Genomic DNA, 16226 nt, shown 5'->3' on the forward strand with positions numbered 1-16226 from the left:
ATACAATATATGTTACATATAACTACAAAATACGTATTAATTAACTTAATGTTATTGGTTAAGACTTCTGTTCAACAAGGCTATTAGTAAAGTTTTTGGGGAGTCAAAGTTTTCAACTGTGCAGGGGTGTCAGCACTCCTAATTCCCCATGTTATTCAAGGGTCAACTGTACTTCCAACTGTGCAGGTACAAAGGTTATTAGAAGGAGTGGCCTGTACTGGAAAACAGTGGGGAGGTTCCTCAAAAAGTTGAAAATACAACCCAGCAATTGCACTACTGGGTATATACCCAATGATACAAATATAGTAATCCAAAGGGGCACCTGCACCCCAATGTTTACAGCAACAATGTCCACAATAGCCAAACTATCCATCGACAGATGAATGGGTAAAATGTGGTATATATAGACAATGGAATATTCCTCAGCCATCAGAAAGGATGAAATATTGCCATTTGCAATGACGTGGTTGGAACCAGAGGGTTTGTGTTAAGTGAAATAAGTCAATCAGGAAAGATAATTATCATATGATCTCACTGACATGTGGAATTTAAGAAACAAGGCAGAGGATCATAGGGGAAGAGAAGAAAAAATGAAAAGATGAAACCAGAGAAGGAGACAAACCATAAGAGACTCTTAATCTTACAAAAGAAACTGAGAGTTGCTGGCGGGGAGACAGGTGAGGAGTAGGGTAACTACGTGATGGACATTGCAGAGGGTATGTGTTGTAATGAGCAGTGGGTACGATATAAGACTGATGAATCACAGACCTGTACTCCTGAAACAAATAATACATTATATGTTAAAAAGAAAAAAAAAAGTGGCTTGAAAAGAGAGTCTGGAAGGGAAGGGACAAATGCTACATTCTGATACATGATTGCACATTCATTTGTCATTCAACATATAGTTCACAGTCTAGTAGGAGAGAAAGGTAAGTAAATAAACACCTAAAATACAACGTGTGAAGTATAACAACAAGCCCGTGTACAACATTAATGAAAAAAGGAGGGAAAAATTTCCATGGGGTCATGAGGAGAGTAAGCAAGGAGGGAAAGGGGAGGGAGGAATGGTGATTTCATCAGGGCCCTGAGGATGAGCAGGAGTTTACTGGAAAGAAGAGAAAAGATATTTCTGGCAATAGGAACAACACAAGCAAGGGCATGGTGAAGTGAAAGCATGTGGTGTCTTTGGGGACTGGCTGTGGGGGAGTAAAGAGGAGACTGACGATGAAAGTGAAAACGAGGCCAGATCGTGAGGAGCTTTAAGCCCCATGCCAAGGAACTGGGGTTCAGTACAGTAGGCACGAAGGTTTCAGGTAAAGAATAATGTCATATAAGCACTATGAGACACCCTTCCTAACATTAAAATTTTTCAAGGCTATAAAAATATGTAAAGTTTCCACTGGCTGCAACAACATGTAGAAGAACATTAATTCCAGGACCCCTTGAAATCATGCCAAAGGCCCCACTGGCCCTGAGTCCAGTTAGGTTCTCAGAAGACAGGAACTATTTACTATTTATTTTTCTTTGGATTACCAGGACATGGGATACAGTGGAATCAACAGGAACTGGTTTGTGATGAAGAACAGTTTTGAGACTGAACAAAAGATGACTCCAAGGTTCCTGCCTGATCACCTCAATGGGGTGCTGATGAGAAGAATGTTAAGTTTTGCCTGGGAGACATTAAGATTCAGAAATCTACAAGATATCCAAGTGTTCTGACCATAAGCAGTTAAAACACAAGTTTGGGGCTCCAAAGAGAGTCCGCAGCCACAGATATGAATTTGAACATTGCTATGTTCTGTAATGGTGAGAGCCATTGAACCCATGTGGATGGATGAGGTCACTGACCATGAACAGGACCCAGCTCAGAATCTGACAATCCCGGGGCAAACAGGAGACTAGACAGAGACAGAGAAAGATCAATCAGAGGAGGAGAAACAAGACAGTTATCCGGTGAGTCGGGAAGGTACACAGTTCAGAAAACATTTGTGGAGTATGGTGTCAAATGACAGAGGGTCAATTAGTACAAAGACTAAGTGGCTGCTGGATTTGGAAACCAGGTAGTCTCTGATTTTTCATTTCTCTGGAGTGGGTAAAGAATGGACAGGGTTGAAGCACAAACGAAAAAAGGAAAGAAGAGGCAGGGCAGCTCACTCTGCTCAGTGAGTATGGCAACAAAGAGGAGACAGGTGCTGACGGACACTCTGCTTGGGAGAAGGACACACACTTTGTGCTTTATCTTTTTTTAGAGGACTTCCATCTAGAGATTCTGAGAACAGGACTGCCTTCAGTATTCTTACAGCACCTATTAGATTGTATAATAAAAAGAGCAGAGCTACTAAATTGCTGTTTAGAGATGCATGATATAGATCTCTCACGCACTTCACTAAATTTTAACTAAAGTGCCAGTGTAAAAGGGAGAGCACTAGACTGACCCAATTAAGTGGTCATTAAATTCAAGTCATTTACCTGCACGGGGTGACAGATGAAAGAGGCCACGCCTTTTTATGTCATTTGACAGGCTCTGTGAGCAATGCTGGGAATGCTGTAAGATGTTACCTTAATTCCTTCACCCTGGGCTGCACAAGGACATACTCACCTCCATAGTAGAGTCCTGTAGCAGTGCACATCCGCCACTGTCCCTGATACATTCCTGCTCTGCTGGGGCTGCACATCTGGACGCTGACATCTGCAATCTCTTGGGGCTCTAGCGATCTCACCATCACCATGTTCACATGTCCAAATTGGTCTCCCCCGACATATTTAAGACAAACCCCTGGAGGCCAGGCCTCTGCCCCTGAGTTCAAGCAAAAGAAAAAAATGTTAGGCAATTAGTGGTCCTAGGATGGGTGCAGTTCATTACAAAACTGTAGAAGAGGCCTCTCTCTCTTTCGCACATACGTGAACACAGCCACATATCCTTGAGCTACATAATGTCACAAGACTGGCCAGAAGGAATTATCAGAGTTAACAACCTCTGACCAACAGTCTATCCCTAAGATAAGGCACATATGACCAAAGCAAGGCAGTTCCTCAAGAAGATGCGTTTCAGGGCACCCCAGGGGAGGTCACACATTACACTGAATCCATGGAATCGGAGAATGATGTTCACGAAGAGCCATGGAAATGAAGCACAGACCCACATCTCTGGAGGCCTGTTTTCTTCACTAGGAGGTAACACATGCCTATTTTCACGAGAACTTTTTAAGCTCACATTCTAAATAAAAATACATCTGATTATCCCCAGTTTTTCTATCAAGGCAAGTGGATGAAACATGTGAGGGATAATTTCTATATTCCTTTCATTTTAAAATATTTCCCCTGATGTACGACTTTTCCTTCTGGAGTCCTTAACTATGAAAAGATCAAGGTGCAAGAGATTCTGCATATACGAGACAAAGGAGTCAAATGAAAGTTTCATATTCAGGTGCAAACAGTAATGGGATAACTCCACTAGTAACAACACACTGAACTGTGGTCTCAGAGGTGATGACACCAGCCAGAGGTACGGGTACAAAGGACAGGAATGGCAATACAGGGACAAGGCACTGGCAGGAATGTCTTTCCTCCTTTGGGAGTGATAAAGATCTTATTTGGGTCCCTCCTTCTGTGTACCTGTTTCCATGCAAACTAATTCAAAATAAGCAATCCATATATTGGCTTGTTCTGACAAGTCACGGGGCCACAGAGAGACCAGAGGTTATCTTTCCAGTCAAGTCTCTCCAATATATTTCTTTTTACTGTAGACAGAAGCCTCTGTATCTTTTGGGGGTATATATACATCCATTATAAAAATAAATCACCGTGAAAAGGCGGACATGGCAGGAATCTAAGGACAAAGAACACTTGAAATGTGTCTCCTGAGAGTATTCTAGGATGCCTTGGTTCCTTGTTCTCAAAGTGCCAGACTGGTTTTGATATACCCAGTGAAAAGCGAACCAGAGAGAAAGGCAGTTACAGCTCCACGGCTGAGCTCACAGCCCCGTAATGAGCAGCACACTCTGTGGCTCTTGCACCTTAAGGGGTGGCAGAGGAAGCAGTTGGCACAGCGTTTTGTCAGACCCACTTAAAAACACACCTGCCAGCAAAGTGCCTTCTTAAGTTAACACCATAAAGGGCAACTGCTGCTGGTGGAAAGCTTGTGGATGATACCCTGGCCAGACATGCAAATTGTTCCGCATTTCTGGGGCCTATGGTCTTGGCGAAAGCGTATTTGTCTGAGGTCAAGAATAGTAGCAGCTGGCATGGAGGACCTTGGAAAATGTCAGTCTCTTTAAAGACCCAGATCCAGGAGGAAAATTAAACTGCTGTGTTAGGGGTGAATTCACAATTATTCTTTCAAATGCACACACACAGACGCAAAACACCCGTAACAAGACAACTGTTTGTATGAAAACCCAAGAATGTGTCTGTTTTTGAACTTCTAAGAAAGTAAGGAAAACCAAGACTGTCTGGGTGTGGGAAATACTTGGCCGTCCTGAGCAGACAAGCACAAGCAGCTGAGGCAGTCAGAGCTCTCAGCTATGCAAAGAGGGAGTGCTTCTGTGCTCCCCAGAGACCAAGTTAGTTGGTAAACATTAAGTGATTAACAAGTTATGCAGCTAGGGTCCTGATCTAATTTTTTAGTACGCCAGACACTATTCATGTGGTGCCTGGAGAGCTTGTTGGAGAAAAAATTGGATGAATTATCCACCATCAACTCTAAGGTGTTAATTTGTTATAAAGTGAAGAACCAATTATTTACCTTCTAAGACTAACCAAGCACTCACTACAACATTTAGCTCTTACAGTCTAGTAAGTCAGGTAACTCTAAAAAGGTTAAAGATACCAGTTCTTAATACAGAAGGAAGGGAGGAGCACCTGGTGGCTCAGTGGGTTGAGCCTCTGCCTTAGGCTCAGGTCATGATCTCAGGGTGCTGGGATGGAGCCCAGCATTCGGCTTTCTGCTCAGCAGGGAGCCTGCTACCACCCCCACCCCCGCCCCACCTACTTGTGATCTGTCAAATAAATAAATAAAACTTAAAAAAAAAAGGAGGAGGAGGAGAAATAGTGTTGAGCTGTATGGACCATCAGCATACCTAAAATCTGAATTTGAGAAATGTAATACAACAGGGCTTCAAATTAAGTCTCAGTTACAAACTGGCTTGATGGGGGACAGATACATCTAGAAGAAAGGAAAGATTAACCTATGTTTTATGACTTTCCAAGTTAAGTATCACAAAAACACACATGATCAAGGCTATGATTCTTCAGTTATCATGGGAATATAATTTCATTAAAAAAAAAAAGTAAAAACAACAACAACAAAAAACCCTGTCATGGCAATTTTGAGATGACAGAGAACATGGCAAAAATGAAATAAAAGTCCATCAGTTCCAGAAAGCCTTGACTTACTAGGGATAAGTGATTACACAAACAGTTGGGAGATAACGAACATCCGAAGATCAATGAGGAAGACAAACCTTAATGAAGATCCCCTATTCTTTTTAATCCCTAGAAGTTTGGAGACTGCGTTTCAAATTGAGCTGCAGGCAAAAAAGGGAATGTCATTGATCCTGTCACCATTTTCTTCCCATACCTGATGTAAAGTGACTAGAATATAATAACATTTGCTAAATGGATGAAGAAGAATTACCTTCTCTACAGTTGAGCTGAAGAGAAAGGCACAGAAATTAACTATTTTAAGGACCCAAAAGTAAATGGAGAAAACAGTTGTTCTTTTTCAAGTTTTCTCAACTCATGCTTTATGTTCACAAAAAATAAAGTTGACTGTGAAGCCACTGCCTCACATGACAATCACCAACTACTTCGCCAAAGTCCAAGAAATACCAGTGTTGCCATAACCTGCTCAGCTTAACATTCATGATGGCTGCACAATAGAGGGTGGTTGTAACAAATAAGAAGCTAAAGCATTGATGAGGGAAACTGTTCCTTTTCACATTGGAGGGGCAGTTTCAAATTTTTACTTTCAATTTTAATTTTAAGGTTTCCTGTTCAAGGTTCCCAAGCTTCTAAAATTTATATGGTGCCAAAAGCTTGGATCCTGGGATTCCGCATCTGAGTCCTTAAATGTCTGGCTTCTGTTTTTCCATGGTCTTAAAAGTTGAATTTTAAACAATGTGTGACATTAGCTTCTTTGGGGAAACTGCTGGGACAGCTATATGTAGTTCCTGCCAATCTCATCTGTTGTATATTCAAATGCCTGGCATGCCTAAAATATGACAGCAGAGAGATACCATGAAAATTATTTATGAAACTATTTCAGTGAGCACTTTTCTCTTAAGAGAAGATTATGAATGAGAGTAAAAGAGCCAGAGGAGAAATAGCTAAGGCCTGTTGTATTTCTGAGTTACCCTACTTCCAGAAAGAACTTATAGGCCAGATGAGAATGATGATGAAGAACCAGTACATGTGCGTGCTTTCCCTCTTTCTCTTTACTATTGCTTAGTTATAGAAGACCAGGTTCTCCTTAATCAAATGGTAAGCATGTAGCTGATAGATACAAAACTATTTGAAAATGAATGAACAACTTTCAAAAGGATAAAAAAAAAACTGTGTTCAAAGTAACCTAAAGGGTAAAATCGCCAGCCAATTGTTGCCCAACTGTTCAAGAAGTGTTCAGGCACAAGAATGGCCTTTCACAGGAAGAGAGACTGCAGATCCAGAGGCTGTTTTAAACTGGACTTTTCATGCAATACCAAGTGGAAAAAGCAGCCAGCTCCACCAACACAGCTTTTCTCCAACGTGAAAGAAAGGTAGGCTTTTGGGGTTCTGATTTGACATTTAACCATTTTATATCAATCCCTCCCAATCCCCCATTAACTGAAGAACTGCCTGGTGAGTGAGCAGATGTATCGAGATTTCTGACATAAAAAATGATTTCTGCGACAAAAGAGTATCTCAAATATTTCAGCGGTACTCTAAGAACTTTTAATATTTAAAAACACTATAAAGAATTCAGAGAAAGGCAGCCATTTTAAGTGTTTTCACTATAAGTAAGCAAAGTCTTAATTTTTTTAACTAAATAAAATTGAATTCATGTGAAGTTTCAAAAGCAGTTTTGATTAGCAACTTAGCAGGTTTTAGTAATTCAGAGAAAAAACATGCTGAACTTAAGAGACTGTTTTAGGGGCACCTTGGTGACTCAGTCAGTTAAGCACCTGACTCCTGATTTCGATTCAGGTCATGATTTTGGATCACGGGATCGAGTCTCATGTCAATCTGAGATGGGCTCTGCTAAGTGCAGAGTCTGCTTGGGATTCTCTCTCCCTCTCCTTCTGCCCCTCCCCATGTGCACTCACTCTTGAGCACATACATACATACATACGTGAGATCTTAAGAAAGAGAGGGATTATTTTATATTTTTAAAAGTCCACATCAGGAAAAGTAAGAAATTAAACCCCCCAAAAAGGAAAGAAATAAGGCAAAAATAATTAAGCTTTGAAAAAAAGAACTTCAAGAAAAATAGAAAACATGGCTACTTTTCCATATAGCCAAGTGTCTCTCAAACAAACAATGCCCTACACCATTACAACCAAAAGGGAAAAGAAGCTAATGAAAATCTTATAAAGCCACGAATGTCTCCAGTCATCTACAACATTAGATTGATCCAGATTATATGAGTTTCCTCAGTGATACACTAAACTTTCATCCAAGGGAGAGTTACTTTTAATTAAGCCAGAAAAACTAAGAATAACAATTTGGTACATTAATTACTATTTAAAAGGCTAGCTTAGTCACTCTTTCCCCATCATAAAAAAATTAAAAAGAACTAAAAAGTAAACAGTCAACAAATGGTCACTTTTACAGGTTTATTACATCAACTCACATCAGATCACCTTGCTAGACAGGGTTCCCCCACACGCACAGATTTTTAGCTAAATATGCCTTCTGCCTAGTTTCCATCTCTCAGAATTCCTCGTTAAGTCCTCGGTAACAAGGAGGTTAAAGCATCCTGATCTGATTAGCAGCATAAGTAATTATTGCATGAGACAAGCAACACTAAACCCACTCAAATGAAAAAAGTCATTACAAAAGAATTTAACAGGGGCGCCTGGGTGGCTCAGTGGATTAAGCCGCTGCCTTCGGCTCAGGTCATGATCTCAGGGTCCTGGGATCGAGTCCCGCATCGGGCTCTCTGCTCAGCAGGGTGCCTGCTTCCCTCTCTCTCTCTCTCTGCCTGCCTCTCCGTCTACTTGTGATCTCTCTCTGTCAAATAAATAAATAAAATCTTTAAAAAAAAAAAAAGAATTTAACAAGCAAAAGGTAATAATTGTTACCAGACACATATTCAGATCCTTTTTTCAAAGTATTGCTAACTTATTTTTAATTTTTCTTCAAGTCAGCAGTATATTACAACAATGCTTCTAAAAAATTCTCTATCTTTCCATCTTTCCCATTCTGAGCAAATCCCACATTTCTTACCCTATTTTTCAAAGTTGGTATTAACATTTCAGAGAGATATCTCAATGAAATTTCATAAAGAATCATCCTTGCACCTACAAAGAAAAGAGCTTTCAAAAGAGCAGATGCTCACAGCTCTTTCTAACCACCTTGTTCTATTCAAGGATGTACCTCCTCTAGCCTGCTGGAAATAACTGGAAGATTAATTAGAGCAGAATTAAAATGACGGAGTAGAACTGTACAGGTGGAGATAATACCACCACCACACACATGCCTAGTTCCTGGTATCAAATGAATATTGAATTGTTTAGAGGCCATCAAGACCTAAATTAAAAAAAAAAAAAAAAAAAGATCTGAATTATTTTCCTGATCTAGGGCAGGGGACATCTCACTGATGTTTGGTCATCACACCAGTACAAAAAAGTATTACATCAGGGTGCCTGGATGGCTCAGTTAAGCGTCTGCCTTCTGCTCAGGTCATGATCCCAGGGCCCTGGTCAAGCCTGGCATCAGGCTTCCTGCTCAGTGGGGAGTCTGCTTCTCCTGCCTCTCCCTCTGCCCCTCCCCCCCCACCAGGCTCCCGCTTTCTCTCCCTCTCAAATAAATAAAATCTTAAAAAAACAAAAAAAAAAAAAACAAAAAAACACAGTACTACATCATGTATAAGAAAAAGCTCAGAGTTACAAAAGTATATAACTTAAGCTAAAACATTTCCTTGTTTGTTTTAACTACTAAACAAAGAAAACAGGGCAATGAAGAACTGCCCATTATCCATTTACCAGAATTCTGGATCCGCCATGTCTTTATAAACTGAGTATCAGGAGGTATCGACTCCCCTTCTCCTATGGTGACATCTTCAACAAACGACATAGAGGGCACACTGATGTTTGGGCTCTCAAAGTCATAATAGGCGCCAATTGCTGCTTGTAGGTTCCTACAAACAAAAAGAAAAGGCAAAAGATTTTACTTTAGTCCTGTGCAGGGTATATTACCTTGATTGTCAAAACAAATGGAAAAAGCCTGTATCTCACAGTTTGGTATCGAAACAAAGGCTCCTGGTATATAAATCTTTACAGCCACTGATTCTGAGGATCAACAGGAAAAACACCGAGACCAACCAACTTGAGCAGCACTTTCCTCTCAAGTGCCCACATAAAAAGTAAGACACATTAGCACCATCAGTAACAGGATGAGGAAATGTCCCTCTTACCCACAAGGATAGCAAGTATGGGTAAGGAAGTCAATTAAGAGAGTGCTCCTCTACAACCATGAGGGGAACTCAAAAAAACTCTATTTTAAAAGATATTCTAATTATTTAATTTTTTTGAAAAGGCAACACATGCAGATGGTTCAAAAAGTCTTATACAGTGAAAAATAGCCATCTTTTCTCTTCTTTCCTACACACACACACACATAAACACATGTAAGTGCTCACACTACTTTCTTCAATATCCTTCCAGAACTTCCTTATGCGCATACAAGCAAATGATACATATTCTTATTTCTCCCCCTTTTACATAATTAGTCGCATATTTATTATACACTGCCCTCTGCTTTAGTACCATGGAAACATTCCTATGTCAGTACATAATGAATATCCTATTTTTTATGGCTGTATCCATTGTACAGATACATCATTATGTCTACTTCTGAGCTTGCTTCCAATCTTTAATTCTTCCATAAACACGCTTAAGCAAACACTGTTTTTACATACACACAAGTATATCTGTAGGATAAATTCCTTTAAATGATACTGCTGCTGGGTCCAAGGGTATACATTTGTGGTTTTAACAGACACATTCTAAACTTCCCTCCATAAAGTTGTACACTTACTGCTCCCACCAAGAAAGTATGAGTGTCTATTTCCCCATTTGCTCATCAACAGTGTTCTTCCAAAGTTTTGGATTTGTGTCAATCTGACAGGTTAAAAATAAGATCTTAGTGAGAACTTAAAATGGTTTTCTCTCCTTGCACAAAAGGTTAAGGATCATTTACATGTTTATGAGCCATTCGTAGTTTCTGTTCTGGAAGCACCATTTTGTAAATGATGGTGTTCTTTTTAATTACTCATAAACCCCCTTATGTCAAAAAGAACTACCAAGCACACAAACCAGAGTCCCTAATTGAACTGAAACACATGATTGACAGTGCATTCATCCATGCCAGAAACCAAATGCCACTAAGGGGTTTAAGCAAGCTGTGTTCATTAGAGAGATCAAAGAAATTGCTAGTAATTACATTAACTGCTCCTCTTAAGATCTTACTTAAACTAGTGACATCATCTCCAGTCCCCACAGCAGACAACAACACAAATTGCATTTTTCTAAACATAACCCTAACATAAGCCAATGGATTCAGTGGGTTGTTTTTAATTATGCACAAACATAGCATGAAATAAGCTCTGACAGTATATAACTGTTCAACAGACATACTATTAACAGCAAATACTTTTCTGCTGGGGGCCTGCCTGCTCCTCCAGGTGTTTGCAGCTGCCAGAAAGGAAGGCTATATTTAGAGCAGCTGCCTCAGGTCAAGCCTCACGCAATGGTGGCCTGTCATTTTAATCAGTAATGACTGGAATTACACCACCAACAACTGCCTGCCTGTTGTGTGCGTACAAGATAAAATTTACACGGAGCAGAGCTGGACCAGGGGCCAAACTGCCTGTTTGCCTGACCATTCAATAGGAAGGCTTGGACTTTAGTCTTCCCAGCAACTTCCTTCTGTAGCTAAATGTGACTGATCAAACCTGGGGACGCCCAGCCTCTACCACGGGCAAAGAGGCCCTAGGAATGTATCTGGAATCAGCCTTACATTTCGGAATTAGGGACAAAATGAGGAAAAGAAAAGTGAGCCTAGTTTGCATTTTGTTCTTCTGAAAACTTTTTGTAAAAGCTATGTGTCCATCCTTTTATAAAGGTAATTTTTCTGCTGTGGGAACTCCAGCAAGTAGCCTGCTGAATTGTTTTCTGTTCACTTGGCTGTAAAATATGCTTGGGAGGGAAGAAACTATTTGTGCACTCAGGACAATTGCCAATTCTCATCCCCAGCATGTGTCATATTTCACTACTTGGCTCTGCCTGATATCAGAAAGGACTCAAGACCACTGCAGTAGAAAGATGAACACGTTCAGTTATCCTACTTAGATCCGGCCGCCTCAAATCTTGTTTCACACAGCCCAACTCACCCCACAGCCAAGCCAACAAAACTATTTTATTTATACCTGTTTTGTATAGGTAATTCAGCCAGAGAGAGATTAAGAAACACTTTTAAAGCCCAAAGTGAAACCGAAAGTGAACTGGACTCCTGGCAGGAAGCAGGAGTGGAGGATGACGAAGCAAATTAATTTCCCAAGTACAAGGCCAAGTGTGGACTTTAGCCCAGTGGCGCTCTAACCCATTCGGCAGGTACACAACTTAAAATGTGGGTACACAGCTTCTTGGCACTTGGACCACTTAGATCACCACCTTACTGGGCCAACCACTGGCAGAAACAGATCAAACAGCTCCAACTCAGTGTGAGAACAAGCAGGTATGAGTGCATGTATTCCTGTTCAAATCAACACACTCAGCTATTATCAGCCAACAAGAAGTTATATGTGAAATAGAACTGGCTGAGGAAATGGGAAAAGGAAGAACACGGACTCCATATTCGGCCCAGTCTTAGAGTTTAAACTTCCAGTTTCCTCCAGTTTTTGCTCAAAGAAGTTTTTAATTTGATTTCAGACTAAACCAAAAGGACCCTGAAGAACAAAGGCAGGCAGTGTAACTGAGGAAAAAGGCACGGGCCAAGATGATGGTGATGGCTATGAATATGCTTAATGCCACAGAACTGTACACTGCAAAATGGTTAAAATGGTAAAATTTAAAATTGCTTTGTTTGGAGGCAGCTCCTATGCCTGGCTGAACAGCTTTGAACAAGCAGCTATGCATCTATGGCTGCTTACTCATCTATAAAACTGAATTTTTTGTATCAGAAGGATGGCTTATATTTTATATTACAAAGTTAGGCAATGATAAGATTGGCTGTGAAGACTGGATGAGACAATGTGTGTAAATGCCCTAGGGTCAGCATTCAACCAATATTTAACTAATAATGAGCACTTACCCATGTGCTAGGCACTCAACCCGAGACTAGGGATAGAACAGAGAGCAAGATGGGCAAGGCCCCTACCTTTACACAGCTTATAGTACAGCAGACTTCAGCAAGCCAGAGACATTCAAAAAGGGTATCTCTAACTGTCTCTCCCACTGAGGTTATCAGCCCAAGGCAGCTTTTCCTACTTCAGTGAAAAATGGGCTTGGTGCACAACAGTTTCAAATGCACTGATCATCAGGTTAACCTGATTTGGAGCAGAAGAATTTGGATGTTGGTATGTGCTAATAAAATGCAATTTTGTAACTCAAAAGCAATATTGTCCAACATTAATTTTATAGAGGAACCCACAAATGCACTGACCGGTAAATAACTTGTCCCATGCTAGACCATCAATTAGGAGGATTTATTCAAAGGCATAAAACTTTTAGCTTATCCAGAGCTTTCCAATTATCTAATAATATTCTGAACACCTTTCTTAAGAACATAATTACCATCATGAATTCCTTTTTAAAATATTTTATTTATTTATTTATTTGAGAGAGAGCCAGAGCAAGGGAGCACGTGAGTGCACAGGCACCTCTGGGAGTGAGGGGCCAGAGGGAGAAGGAGAGAATCTCAAGCAGACTACTCCCTAAGTATAGGGCCTGGCTCAGGGCTGGATCTCACAACCCAGAGATCATGACCTGAGTTGAAATTAAGAGCTGGACACTTAACCAAATGAGCCACCCAGGCGCCCCCACCATCTCATGAATCCTATAAACAAATGAGTTGTGGGGCGCCTGGATAGCTCAGTCGGTTGAAGAGCTGCCTTCGTTCAGGTCATGATCCCAGGGTCCTAGGATCGAGCCCCGCATTGGGCTCTCTGCTCAGCAGGGTGTCTGCTTCTCCCTCTCCCTCTGCCTGCCACTCTGCCTACTTGTACTATCTCTCTGTCAAATAAATAAAAATCTTAAAAAAAAACAACAAATTATTGTAATCCTCCCCAGATGAATTACTGAAAATGGCCAAGCATCTAATCTAACAAAAATTCACAAACACAGAACATTTATGTTTGCATTATGCATACATACACAGGTCAGATTACCAATCTTATGAAGGAAGAAAGTCTTCTATCTGCTGAATATACAATCAGGAACATCACCCAAAAATATGGGGGTAGAAAAGAGTTAAGAAAATCAGGAAATCAGAATTAAAAAGGGGATGTCAGAAGACTAAGGAGATTCTCAGGAAAATAAGATTAGATACCTTCTCTTTCCATTCTCTAAACAAGAAACTAAAAAAGATCCAAATTAGTCATGAGAAAAAGAAAACTACCCAAATTCTGGACACAAATTAAAATGGGCAATCAGAATAACAAACTGATCCATTTAAGCACAAACAGCATCTCTGGGCTGTGAGCAATACTTAACTCCGAACCACAAGAAGTTTCTCACCTCTGGAGTGCCAATAATACTCCGCTAAGGCCACAAGCCCACTGGGAATCTCTAATGTGACTGAAATTATCTCTGAATGACTGAAACACCAGACTAGAAAAAGGATCAGCAAAGTCAAAAACATTCTTAACAGGGCTTTCCAACATCAACTCGAGGGGAATCAAATGTAGAAGATGAGAAAGGGGGGTCAAAAAATAAGTACTTGTGACTACCATGAAGAAACTGAGAATTTCATGAAACCAGAAAGAGGATGGCAGGTAGGCAATAGGAATTGGGCTGAAGAAGGCTGAGCATTTTCAAACCTAAAAATTAACTCATGGATGATACTATTTAATATGTGAAGACTGTGAGAAAAAACTTGCAGAAAATTTCAGTAAGAGGAGTAAGTTCACACTAGCATTTACCCGCTTCTTAGAGCCCTAGCAAGTCCAAGACTGTTTCTTCTCTCTTCCTATTCGCTGATCCATTAATTAACTGGTCCTTCTAACTACCATCAGCAGTTATACCCTTTCCAAATAGAAAGTAAAGAACAAGCATTCTGCCGTGAAAAGACAAGGTGGTAGCACTATTCCTAGATTTAAAGAGACGTAACCACAAACACAATACATGGTCCTTGAATTCCTTGATTGGATTCTGATTCCTTAAAAACACAAAAGAGGGTTATAAAAGATACATCTGGGGACAACTGAGGACATTTAAACATAGGCTAGGTATCTTTTACTAATAAAAAATTTTTGTAAAGTCTCTTCCTATCTTAGTTGTGGTTATTTAAGAGAATTTTTAGGAGAAGCATGCTGAAATATTTAAGGGTGAAGAGTTTTGATGTCTGCAACTTTCAAATGATTCAAAAAATATTTATACAGAGAAAACAAATTATGACAAAAACGTTCACCACTGTTGAATCTAGGTGGTAAGAATAAAGGTAAACACTACAATTCCTCAAAATTTTCTGTAGGTTTGAGGGACGCCTGGGTGGCTCAGTTGGTTAAGCAGCTGCCTTCAGCTCAGGTCATGATCCCGGTGTCCTGGGATCGAGTCCCATATCAGGCTCCTTGCTCTGCAGGGAGCCTGCTTCTCCCTCTGCCTGCTATTCTGTCTGCCTGTGCTCGCTCTCTCTCCCTCTCTCTCTCTCTCTGATAAATAAATAAAATCTTAAAAAAAAAAATTTTCTGTAGGTTTGAAAAGTTTATACTAAAAAGGCAAATGGAAAAAAGAGAGAGAGAGAGAAGGTATCCTTTTTTCCTGCTCCTGGAAGTCAAGAAAATTCAGTGAAGAGAATTACTGCAACCACCTTGGGAACATGAAGAGACCTACCAGGAACCTCAGGGGACCTAATGAGGATGTGCCTAAGGATGCAATCAGAGGGAAAAACTGTTGTGTCCTTGATGATATAAACCACTAAATTAAATCTGGTAGCCCCAGAGTCATCTTATATTGGGCATTCTTGTCATTTGAAATAATAAAACTGGCTTAGTGTTTGTTTCTTTAGAAAGCAAGCAAGCAAGCAAGCAGATTCTAAGTACTGAGCAAATTCAACACCAGCACCGCAGAAGTTTAGTTTCTAAGTGCCTTTGGCTAATGGGTCATGATCAAACTATTTTTCCTTTTTTTACAAAAACTGAGGTGAGAGTCACATAACATACAATTAACTACTTTAAAGTATCTAATTCAGTGGCATTTAGTATTTTCACGGTGTTGAGCAACCACCACCCCCCTCAAGCTCTAAAACTTTTTCATCACTCATACCCACTAAGAACACCCCATACCCATTAAGTAATCATTACTCATTCCTCCTTTTCCCATCCCACCCCCCCAATTCCCTGGCAACAACTAATCTTCTGTCTCTATGAATCTGCCTATTATGGATAATTTACATAAAGAGAATCATACACTACGTGGCCTTCTGTGTCTGGCTTCTTTCACTTAGCATAATGTTTTCCAACTTCATCCCAAGTTATAGCATGTTAATCAGTATTCTATTCCTTTTTATGGCTAATATTTCATGCTATGTACACACCGCATTTTGTTTAACCATTCATCTGTTGATGGGCATTTGGGTTGTTCCTACTTTTTGATTATTATGAGTAATGCTGCCACAACCATTCATATACAACTGTCTGTGTAAGTATATGGCTTCATTGCTTTGGATACATACCTTTGAGTAAACCTGCTAGGTCATATGGTAACTCTATGTTTAACTTTTTGAAGAATCACCAAACTGTTTTCTGTAGTAGTAGTCCACAACCATTTTACATTTCCACAAACAATGTACAAGGGTTCCTTTTTCTCCAT

At 40.1% G+C, this 16226-nt stretch overlaps 1 protein-coding gene across 2 annotated transcripts in view; it reads right to left on the reverse strand.

Moving 5' to 3' along the window:
- ILRUN (inflammation and lipid regulator with UBA-like and NBR1-like domains) overlaps window positions 1-16226 on the reverse strand; it is a 91176-nt gene that overhangs the window by 48168 nt on the left and 26782 nt on the right. The window contains exons 2-3 of one of the 2 annotated variants that reach the window (XM_047733068.1): window positions 9183-9337; window positions 2600-2797 (exon numbers count right to left, since the gene is read on the reverse strand). In XM_047733068.1, coding sequence (XP_047589024.1) covers window positions 2600-2797; window positions 9183-9337 — 353 coding nt within the window. The remainder of the gene's footprint in view (window positions 1-2599; window positions 2798-9182; window positions 9338-16226) is intronic. The other variant, XM_047733069.1, reaches the window with a different exon arrangement.

The sequence above is a fragment of the Lutra lutra genome, chromosome 6 (assembly GCF_902655055.1).
Source record: "Lutra lutra chromosome 6, mLutLut1.2, whole genome shotgun sequence".
Classification (NCBI taxonomy): domain Eukaryota; kingdom Metazoa; phylum Chordata; class Mammalia; order Carnivora; family Mustelidae; genus Lutra; species Lutra lutra.